At 47.0% G+C, this 11508-nt stretch overlaps 2 protein-coding genes across 5 annotated transcripts in view; both read right to left on the reverse strand.

Moving 5' to 3' along the window:
- Positions 1-9308, reverse strand: part of LOC129630755 (leukocyte immunoglobulin-like receptor subfamily A member 6) — a 39419-nt gene extending 30111 nt beyond the window's left edge. Inside the window, exons 1-6 of the mRNA XM_055551248.1 lie at positions 9072-9308; positions 6885-7184; positions 6169-6219; positions 2023-2127; positions 919-971; positions 703-820 (exon numbers count right to left, since the gene is read on the reverse strand). Coding sequence (XP_055407223.1) covers positions 703-820; positions 919-971; positions 2023-2127; positions 6169-6219; positions 6885-7184; positions 9072-9183 — 739 coding nt within the window. The 5' untranslated portion in view covers positions 9184-9308. The remainder of the gene's footprint in view (positions 1-702; positions 821-918; positions 972-2022; positions 2128-6168; positions 6220-6884; positions 7185-9071) is intronic.
- The window catches only part of LOC129632424 (NACHT, LRR and PYD domains-containing protein 2-like), a 241784-nt gene that overhangs the window by 153198 nt on the left and 77078 nt on the right, over positions 1-11508 (reverse strand). The window lies entirely within an intron of this gene.

The following is an 11508-nucleotide window of genomic DNA, read 5'->3' on the forward strand; positions in this document are numbered from 1 at the left end:
TGACCCCATGGACTGCAGCCTGCCAGGTTCCTCTGTCCATGGGACTCTCTAAGAAAGAATACTGGAGTGGGTTGCCATTTCTTCCCCCAGGGGATCTTCCCAACCCAGGGATCAAACCTGCATGTCTTGCATTGGCAGGTGGATTATTCACCACTGTGCCATCTGGGAAGCCCCTTTCTCTCCTATAGATAGCTTTCAATGGTTTTATGTGTTTGCATCTCCCACTGGACCAAGATCCACAACAAGATGAAGTTTTCTTCACTAATATTTGCTTAGAGACTTAGAATAGGTTATGCCACCACAGAAAACTGTTGGAGGAATTAATTCATTTTAAATATATCATGATTTCTAGGAGTTTATCAGCTGAATGTCAGAGAAAGTGTGTTATTTATGGTTCACTTTCTAGAACACTCCGGTGATTTTGTTGACAACATTGGAAATGATTGAATCATCATGATAACCCCCTAGAATGGCTGGGGGAGGTTTCCAAGGGATTCTGAGGCTTTAGAGATAATCCTCTGATGAAGAGAGATGACCCTAAAGATGTTTATATCTTCAGATTCCAGCTGTTGTTAGGATGGAGCTCTCAAGCTGAGTTTGAGAAAGTGTTACAGCTTCCATTGAAGACCTCCTGGGCATGTTCCGGGGATAGGATTCAAGCTTTGAACTGCTCTTAACATGTTGCAAGATCCATGTACACACTGGCATTAGCTGAGGGCTCTCTGGGCCTCTGGGACGTGGGAGTAATGATTTTCCGTGTGAAAACCGAACAATCCAAGTCGGTGTATGTCACCTCCTTCAGTTCCTCTGCGTCAGGGTCCTGCATAAAAGGGAATGACGAGTGAGGGTGTGCAAACACTTAGGGGAATGATGGGGGAAATGAGACTGCATTCAGAGGTTGTACCAAAGAGAACCTACCTCCCAATTCACCCTTCTGCCCACCTCAGGCTGGCTGTTCATTATAACAGCATCTGTGGGTGATAGAAGTCATTAAGACACTTGGGAGGGCACTTCTGGATTCTCACTTTATCCATACAGCACCAGTGGACAGAGAGAGACAGTGGATGTCTGAGATGACTCATCCTCCCCACAGTGTTGCTCAGTCATGTCCAACTCTTTGCAACCCCACAGACTGCAGCACGCCAGGCTTCCCTGTCCATTGCCAACTCCTGGAGTTTACTCAAACTCATGTCCATTGAGTCGGTGATGCCATCCAACCATCTCATCTCCCGAAAGTAGAGTCCAAGATTTTACGTCTTTGAAGTGCAAATGCCCACTGCATTGATAGCTCCCCCACCTTTTTTTTTTTAAAGACTTTTTGATGTGAACCATTTTTAAAGTCTTTGTTGAATTTGTTACAATTTTGCTTCTGTTTTGTGTTTTGGTTTTTTGGCCACCATGAGGCGTGTGGGACCTTAGGTCCCCGACAAGGGATCGAACCTGAAACCACTGCACTGGAAGGTGAATTTGTAACCACTGGACCACCAGGGAAGTTCCAACAACTGCCTATCTCTATCACACTGGTTCCCTCCCCTGATTTCTCCCTTATGTCGATCCCTTCTCTAAATATTATTGGCTGCACTGGACCAGTGAAGAAGTATGCAATGACCTGTAAGCTGAGAGAAGGGGCAAGGGCACTGATGTTCTCTCTTGAAAGCTCTATCCTGGGACTTCCCTGGCAGTCCAGTGGTTAAGAATCTGCCTCTCAAGGCAGGGGATGCAGGTTTGATCCCTGGTCCGGGAACTAAGATCCTACATGCCTTGGAACAGTTAAGCTTGTGCACCAAACTAGAGAGCCCAAGTGCCAGGACGAAAGATTCTGTGTGATGCAGCCAAGTTCCCCGGTGCTGCAATGAAGACCCTATGCAGCCAAATAAAGAAGGAAGGAAGGAAGGAAGGAAGGAAGGGAGGAAAGAAAGACAGCTCTGTGTCTGTGGCTCCTGCCTTGAGCACATACCTGTACACTGTCCCCTCCCTTCCCCACTTTACCCAGATGCACTGGCCTCTCTTCCTGAGACTTACCCTTTGCATCAGGGCACCAGTGGTGGACAAGGAAGGAGATAAGGCTGACAAGGAATACGAAGGCCACAGAGGGTCCAACCAGAGCATGCAGGTGCCTGGGGATACCTGGAGGAAGACGTGAATCCATTACAAAACAAACCATAGCAGCTCTTCTTTACTGTTTGCCGGGTAAGTGAATGCGGTATCTCTACCTTCACAATACCCTTGAGTCAAACAAATTAAATTATCCAGTGGAAGAAAAAAGCGAAATAAAGATCAAAGTAAGGGCAGTTGTCATATGTCACATGCCCAGGAAACGACAAGACAGTTGAGCCCAGGGCTGTAGAACGCAGCTTGGCTGTGGTCTCATGAGCTATATTTAGGCTGATGCTCTGCGGGTGAGGGAGAGAGAAAAGACCAACCCCTCTGCCAGCTATTGCCAGACATACTTTGTTGTCCATCCCCCGACCAACAAAACCAGTCCTTTCAGAAATTAGGAGGAAAGTGATTGGGAGGTTGTGTTGTTTCCCACCTCTGAGTCCAAGATCTGAACTCACTCAAAATAATACTGGTGGCCTTCCCCAGTGGTCCAGTGGTTAAGAATACACCTGCCGATGCAGAGGACATGGGTTCCATCTCTGGGCCAGGAAGATTCCACGTGTCCCAGAGCGACTAAGCCTGTACTGAACTACTGAAGCCTGCATGCTGCAACTAGAGAAAGCTCACGCACAGCAACAGAGACCCAGAGCAGCCAAAAATAAATAAAGACATGACATAACAAAAAAGAACATTGGCATTCACCTCCCAGAATCTATCTGCATCTACACATACAATTGGAATTGGGGTGAAGTAAAGATTTTGGGGTGGGGAAATGGACAGGGGGAAGTTTTGTACCATGTATACAGCACTTTCTTTGATCCAGGACCTGTGATGTGGGGGGTGGCGGCGGGGGGAGTAATGTTTTCACCTTTTTGATTTGACTCCATCCTCATAGAGAGCCTCAAAGGGAAGAGGTTCAATCTGGCTCTATTGTGGATAAAATAGAGGGTCAAAGAGGTAATCTTACCAAAGTAGACTAATGATGGTTTGAACCCAAGTATGTTTGGCATTCTAGTGTTTTAAAAGACGGGCTTCCCAGGTGGCTCAGTGGAAAAGAACCTGCCTGCCAGTGCAGGAGACATGGGTTCAATCCCCAAGTGGGAAAGACCCTTTGGAATAGGAAATGGCAACCCACTCCAGTATTCTTGCCTGGAGAATCCAATGGACAGAGGAGTCTGGTAGTCCATGGGGTCGCAGAGTTGGACACAACTGAGTGACTAAACCACCACCACCAGCTGCTAAGACTCCAGGCTTCCAATGCAGGGGGTGCAGATTTGATCCTTGGTCAGGGAAACTAAGATCCAACATGGAGCAGCCGATTTTTTAAAAAAAGGTTTAAAATAGGGAGATTATCCTAGATTATTTGGATGATCCAGTGTAATCACGAAGTTCTTAGAAGAGGAAGAGAGAGGGAGAAGAAGAGAGTTGGAGAGAGAGATGTGATGAAAGAAAGTGGGTCAGAGTGAGGCACTGGCACGTAGACACGACCAACCACTGTAGCTGTGAAGATGGACGAAGCGACCGTGAGATGTAGGGAAATGTAAGAAACTTCTAGAAGCTGCGACAGGCAAGGAAATGGATTCTTCCCCAGAACCTCCAAAAGAAATGCAATCCTCCTGCCATCTTGATTTTAGCCCAGTGTCACCCATTCATTTTAGAGGGCTTCCCTGGTGGCTCAGATGGTAAAGAATCTGCCTGCCATGTGGGAGATCTGGGTTCAATCCCGGTTCAGGAAGATCCCCTGGAGGAGAGCGTGGCAACCCACTCCAATATTCATGGACAGAGGATCCTGGCAGGCTACAGTCCATGGGGTCACAAAGAGTCAAACACTCCTGAGCAACTAACATTTTCACTTTTACCCATTTCAGACTTCCCACTTATAGAACTGTAAATACTTTAAAACACCATGGTGTTATTATGCCCTGAGCCTGTGGAAATTTGTTGAAGCAGCATAGGAAATGAATGTCCAATGCATATTGTACATTACTTAAACGAGTACTTAATGAGTAAGAACTTAAACTGGAACAGTACTTAAATGAGTAAGTTAATGAAGGAATCCTAAACATGGATGGATTCAGTTCTTACTGTAGCTTTTGTGCTACTGAGAACTTTTGGTTTCATCCCGACAGACAAGAGCTCATTTCTTTTTATTTTTAAAGATTAAAGAAAATTTTTTTTGATGTGGATCATTTTTTAAAGTCTTTATTGAATTTGTTGCAATACTTTTTTTAAATTTTATTTTATTTTTAAACTTTACAAAATTGTATTAGTTTTGCCAAATATCAAAATGAATCCACCACAGGTATACATGTGTTCCCCATCCTGAACCCTGCTCCCTCATCCCTCCCCATACCATCCCTCTGGGTCGTCCCAGTGCACCAGCCCCAAGCATCCAGTATCGTGCATCGAACCTGGACTGGCAACTCGTTTCATACTTGATATTTTACATGTTTCAATGCCATTCTCCCAAATCTTCCCACCCTCTCCCTCTCCCACAGAGTCCATAAGACTGTTGTTACAATATTGCTTCTGTTCTATGTTTTGCTTTTTTCACCATGAGGCAAGTGGGATCTTAGCTTCCTGACCAGGGATCGAACTCACACCCCCTGCATTGGAAGGTGGGTTATTTTTTTGTATATACACCCAAATGTATTCATTTATTTTTAAAAATTTATTTTTGATCATAAATAATTGCTTTACAATGTTGTGTTGGTTTCTGCCATTCATCAACATCAATCAGCTGTAGGTATGTATATATCCCTTCCCTAGTGAACCTCCCTCCCACCTCCCACACCATCCCACCCCTCTGGGTTGTCATGGAGATCTGGTTGAGCTCCCTGTGTTACACAGCAAGTCCCATTAGCTGTCTATTTTACATCTGATAATGGATATGTTTCAATGCTACTCTCAATTCGTCCCACCCCCTCCTTCCCCTGCCAAAGTCTGTTCTCTATGTCTGTGTCTCTATTCCCACCCTGCAAATAGGTTCATCAGTATTGCCTTTCTAGATTCCATATATAAGCATTGATATACGAAATTTGCTTTTCAGAACTGACTCAAATGTATTCCTTTTTATGGCTGAAGGAAGGTGGATTCTTAACCACTGGACCACCTGGGAAGTCCCAGTGCTCATTTCTTGGCAGACAGAACTTCTCAAAGAACTGGGCCATCGCCCCCACCAGTTGCTGCCTTCTTTTCCCTTCCTGAAGCCTTCACAGTTCTCATCTCCAGTTAGCAATGCAGAGAGATTAGTCGTGGCATTATTCCTGGTGGGGAGGGGTGGGGTGGGGTCAGGTTTATTCTCATCCTCCTCTCTTCTCCTCTCCTCTCTGAGGAGGAGACCTCAGCCACAGAAAATTAGAGATTAAGAGCCCTTGCTGGGGAAAAATGTATCTATGTGTATAACTGAGTCACTTTGCTGTGTACAGCAGAGATCAGCACAATGCTGTAAGTCAACTATACTTCAATAAAAAAATATTGAGTCCTAACTGGACAACAGTCCACGGGGTCACAAAGAATTGGACATGACTGAACGACTGAACTGAACTGAACTGGACCGACTGCACACAGACCCTTTGGGGTACCCCCTTTTGATGTGGTAGAATCTGGGGATCAGACAGGGTAGATGACAAGCCCAAGAGCACGGAGCTGGAAAGGTGGCTAACTCAACACATGCAGGCTCAGTCACTCAGTCGTGTCTGACTCTTTTTGACCCCATGGGGTGTAGCCCGCCAGGCTCCTCTGTCCATGGGATTCTCCAGGCAAGAATACCCGAGCGAGTTTGAATAAATTCCAGGGGATAGTGAAAGACAGGGAAGCCTGGCATTCTACAGTCCATGGGGTTGCAGAGTCAGACACAACTTAGCAACTGAACAATACTGGAATGGGTTGCTGTTTCCTCCTCCCGGGGATCTTCCTGACCCAGGGATCAAACCTGTGTCTCCTGCCTTGGCATGCAGGTACTTTACCACTGAGCCACCTGGGAAGCCCAGCTGAGTCCATAATCTATTCAAGAGTTTCTCCCTTTCAGGGTTCTGCAAGCAGAGATCAGAGGAATCAGTTACTCACCGCTGTTGGAGTTTGGTTTTGTGTGTAGTGGCTGACTACTTGAAGAGTTTCCTAGAAAGAGGAACAGGAGAGAGGTGAGGGAAGGAGGCTGCCTTTTATTTCATGGAAGCTTCTTTGTCATCTAATGCTGAGGTCCTGAGAGTCTTAGCATCCCTACTCCTAATCCCTGGGGACTTGACTGCCTCCCTGAGCTTCAAGATGCCGAGAGGTGGACTTCCCTGGTGGTCCTGGTGGGTAAGACTTGGCCTTCCAATGCAGGGGGTGTGGGTTCCATCCCTGGTCCCAAAGATCCCACATGCCTCGAGGCCAGAAAACCAAAACATTAAAAAAAAAAAAAGAATCAGGGCTTCCCTGGTGGCTCAAAGGTTAAGAATCCACCTGCCAATACAGGAGACAGGGGTTCGATCCCTGATCCACGAAGATCCCACATGCCAAGGAGCAACTAAGCCCATGCCCCACAACTACTGGGCCAGTGCTCCAGAGCCCGGGAGCCACAAGTACTGTGCCCATGTGCTGCAACGACTGAAACCCGCACACCCTAGAGCTTGTACTCCACAACAAGAGAAGCCACCACAAATGAGAAACGTGTGCACTGCAGCTAGAGAGGAGCCCCTGCTCCTGAGAAAAGCCTGTGCAGCAACAAGACCCAGTACAGCAAAAAATAAATAAATACAATTATGAAAAAAACATTTAGTTTGAATCAAGAGGTTCCTCACCTGTGACAGACAGGTACAGTGGGTCGCTGGAGTCCGACCATGAGTAGGGAGAGCGAGTGAAGGAGCCGTAGCACCTGTAGACCCCGCTATGGGCTGGGGTCCCAGGACCCAGAGGGAACTCTGCCTGGAGTGCTCCGTGGGGGACCCACACTCCAGCCAGCGGGCGCCCAAGGTTCTCCCCCTCCCTGAGCACATGGAACTGGTCAAAGGCACTCTCGGAGCTGCAGACCAAGGTCACGTTCTCCCCTGACCTCACCACGGGTCCCCCCTGGGCTGAGAGAGAGGGTTTCTTGGACAGACCTGGAAGGAGAAGAGGCAGTTTAGTGAGACAGGCTTTTCCCGAATCCCATGTCCTTCACCCCTGAACTGAGAATTCACACCCGCAGTTCTTCTCAACTCTCTCTCTCTCTTGCTCTCACTCTCTAATTCTCCCATATCTCTCTCCTACTTTCTCTCTCTAGGTCTCTGAAATTGCCTCCCTCCTAATTTTTTTCCTTCTTGTATATATATATATATATATATATATATATATATATATATATATATATATATTTAACACTCTGTACTTCTCCTTGGATTGGTTGATTTGATCTGTCTTCTTTCATTCTGAGGCTTTCATTCTCTATCTCGTCTCTATCTTTCAGCATTATTCATCTATCTATTCTGTTATCTGTCTATATCTCCATCCACCATTCGATCTACCCATCTTATTATCTATCTATATATCCATCCATCATTCCACCATCTACCTTTCTATGTATGTATCTATCTACCTATTTTATCATCTATGTGTATGTTCATCCATCATTTTACCTATCTATCTATCATCTATTTCCACTTCCATGACTTCCTCAGCTTCTCTGTCTCTCTGTGTCTCTTTTGTAATTCCTATTATCCATCCCCAGATCACCATCTTTCTCAATCTTTGCACCCATCCACCCTCCCAAGTCTCTTATTTTTAGGGCTTTTCTGTCCACTCCCTTCTTTCTCATTAATTCTCTATCCCTTTTTCTTTCTATTTACCTTTATTTTTTTAAATGTTTTTCCCACTGCCCCCAGTCCCTCTGGCTTATTTTCTGTGTGTGCACCCAGAAACTGTGTTTCTGCCTTTGCTTTTCGATGACTGTTTTCTCTCTGATTCCATGTCTCTGTGGGCTTTGACCTCCATAATCTTACAACGTTTGGTGTGACCTTGCACCTGGGCCTGAGTATACAGCATGAGAACCCATGAAACACACAACATACAGGAGCTGGCGTTTGGCTCCGTCACCAGGGACCTTGGTGTCCTGGGGCACAGTGTGGCTCAACCACCTGGAACGAAGCCACATCTGAGTGAAAACAGTATCTGTGCATCACCCAGGGCATGAGGACACAGGGCTCCTGGGGAAACAGCCTGAGACAGACCAACCTGGTCATGAAGTCCTGGGTAGATACATGGTGTATCCTTGGGTTCTTTGAGTAGAGAAGAGAGTGTAAAGTTAAAATGGAAACCAGGCTCCTAAACTATTTCTGGTCTCTGAGCAAAGTCAGGGTGGAAGGACACCCTCTCTGCTACCTGCCTTTCTGTCTGTGTCTCTCACTTCATTCTTTATCTCCATCTCTATCTCTGAGTTCCTCTGTCTCTGCCCCTGCATCTGTCTTTTCTGTCATAACAGGTGGTCTGTACTTGTTTCTCCTCTTTCTTTGTCTCTTGGATGCAACTCTCACCAAGTCAGTTTCTCTCCATGAAAAGCACCCTTCTCTCATCTCCCACACCACCACCTGGGGCTTCCATGTCCTGGTACATCCAGTCTGTATGCCAGCCCTTGACATTCTCACCTGTGATCACTGTGTCCAGAGGGTCACTGAGGGGCTGACCACTCAGAGTGGGAGAGATCGAAAGCACAGAAACATCTGCAGGAAAACCTCCTCATCTCAAGGTCACCTGCTTACCAACCTTAGTTCCACATGCGGTTTCATTTCCCTGGAATGGGACGTAGCAATCGTAGATTTGGGGTTTTAGGATGTGGGCATCACGGGGCACCATCATTCTGCCCACTGCGGGACCCAATTTCCTCTATTAAATAGCTTTTTATCTAGAATGCCTGGAGCACTTCCTGTCATTCTGACTGGACCCTGACTCACACTCCCACTGGGATCTGGGAGACTGGGACAACGGGTGGCCTCTCTGGACAAGAGCTCTCTGACCTGTGACCACAATCTCCAGGGGGTCACTGGGTGCTGACCACACAGTGGGGAGGTGACTGTAGTGACCATGACATCTGTAGGTCCCCGCGTGTGCTTCGGTCACAGGGCCCATGAGGAAGTTCTTCCAGAATATGACGCCCTGGAGCTCAGGGACATTGGTTCTGTCATCCTTGTGTAGCCTGAACCTGTCAAATCCGAGAGGGGAGTGACACGAGAGAGTCACATGCTGTCCTTGAGGAACTACGGGGCTTGGCCAGGCTGACAGGGAGGGCTTGTCATGACCACCTGGGGGAGAAGAATGCACGGTTTACAGTAGAAAATGGGGAACCCCTTCCCCTCGATGGACTCAGAGGACCCTCCCTCTTCCCACATCTCTAAGGCTCCTTTTCAAACCAGGGGAATCCATGCTCCATGGAGATTCCCACACCACAGAGGCATAGCACACCCTGCATGAAAAACATCTGCTGAGAATTTTGAGTGTGTGGGTATGCTCAGTTGTGTCTGACTCTTGTGACCCCCTGGATTGTAGCCCTCCAGGCTCCTCTGTCCATGGGGATCTCCAGACAAGAATACTGGAGTGGGTTGCCATTTTGTTCTCCAGGGGATCTTCCAACCCCAGGATAGAACCCACATCTCCTGCAGCCCCTGTATTGCAGGCATGTTCTACACCACTGAGATACCTGGGAAGCCTGAGAATTTTGGGCAAGTGTCGACTAACAGACTCTTCCTGGATGTTGATAATGTAAAATTTGTTTTATAAAACAAGACGGAGTAGGCACCCAATGGAAGAACAGCCTGTGTGAGTGAAATGATGTCAGCTCACATGAGAAACACAGGACATGATGGAGCCTGTGGTAGAAGCTTCTGGAATCTCAGGGGGCAGGGCATAGGTTCTCCCCTTATTCTGAATGGAGGCCAGCAGCAGCAGTTGTCTGCAATGCCTATCCATGGAACTGCTGGAGAGCTTGAGTCATCACCTTGTCCTCCAAGGGTCTGTGGTCCCTGGCCCTGATGCCTTCCCTCAGTCTACAGATAACACCTGTCCCTCACAGTCACCCCAGCTCTGAGCATCACAGTCTCCTGTAGGTGCCCATAGAGCCTGGCTCAGCAGAGGGAAGAGTGTCTGGGGGAGGGTCTCTGGGCCAGAACTGGGGGCTAGATTTCCCTGAAAGTGTTAGTCAACCAGTCGTGTCTGACTCTTTGTGACCCCATGGGCTATAGCCCACCAGACTCCTGTATCCATGGAATTGTCCAGGCAAGAATACTGGAGTGGCTTGACATTTCCTTCTCCAGGGGATCTTCCCAACCCAGGGATCAAACCCAGGTCTCCCTCACTGCAAGCAGACTCTTTACCATCAAAGCCACCTTGGGCTCCCATTTTCTACTTCCAAAAGACCACCCTCATATGGTTATGACTTCCCATGGTTGACCCATCACCCTACCTTCTGCGCCATCTCCCCTCCTATACAAGAGAGTCTTACTTGAGGAGGATGGCAACCATGGTTTGGGGGAAAGACTCACCCTCTTGTGCCCAGATGCTCTGGATCAAGAAGAAACCTGGAAGAGAGACTCATGATGGACGATCCATCTCATGTCAGACCTGGCCTCCTACTCCCCCAGCCTGGTGTGTGGGCCTTGTTGGCAAGGATGTTGCTCGGCCTTCATGAAACCAACCATCAAGGTCCACTTTGCCCCTGTGGAGGCAGGGCTCTCTGTTAAGGTGGACCCAGTGCTCCAGGTCAATATTTGCACCAGGCTTCGTTCCCTTCCAGGACTCACCAAGACATGTCAGGCTGATGATGGCAGACAGCATGGCGCTGCTCCTACTGAGCAGGAGGCAGCAGCTCTGCAGACCTGAAGAGTACACAGGATGTTAAGATGATGCCCCAACTAACGTCGTGTGCAAGCTGACCACAGGACGGAAAGGTGACTCACACAGGCTCTTCTTACCTTAAAAAAGGCAGAGTGTGGGGGCCCCGGCTGAGGGAGGAATTGGGCTTCCTGGAAAATTTTAAGGCCAGTGCTGTCTCTTCAGATTGTTTAACAAACTTGAACCACAACCTCTGGCCCAACCCACCTTTGGCTACATTTTCAAGTTTACCAAAAATGTATGCTGCAATATCTAATCTGCTATGACTTTGAGGCACTGAATTATTTTCTGTTTTCATTCTTGATATGATTTTCATAGAATTTCGTATTTCATTCCTATATTAAAAAATTTCCCAGCATTATATTTTATCTTTAATGTTCAACCATCTCTATGACATCCACAGTAAAAATGTCTTTACTGAAAATGCTAATTTCATGATTTTTTAAAATTTATGGATTTTCCTATATTGTATTTTCTTTTCCCTGTATGTGTGCACTGCCAAGTTCCTGGAACATGTAATAATTTTTAAAAATTTATGTATAGTTGGCTTACAATATTATATTAGTT

The sequence above is a fragment of the Bubalus kerabau genome, chromosome 17, assembly GCF_029407905.1.
Source record: "Bubalus kerabau isolate K-KA32 ecotype Philippines breed swamp buffalo chromosome 17, PCC_UOA_SB_1v2, whole genome shotgun sequence".
Classification (NCBI taxonomy): Eukaryota; Metazoa; Chordata; class Mammalia; order Artiodactyla; family Bovidae; genus Bubalus; species Bubalus kerabau.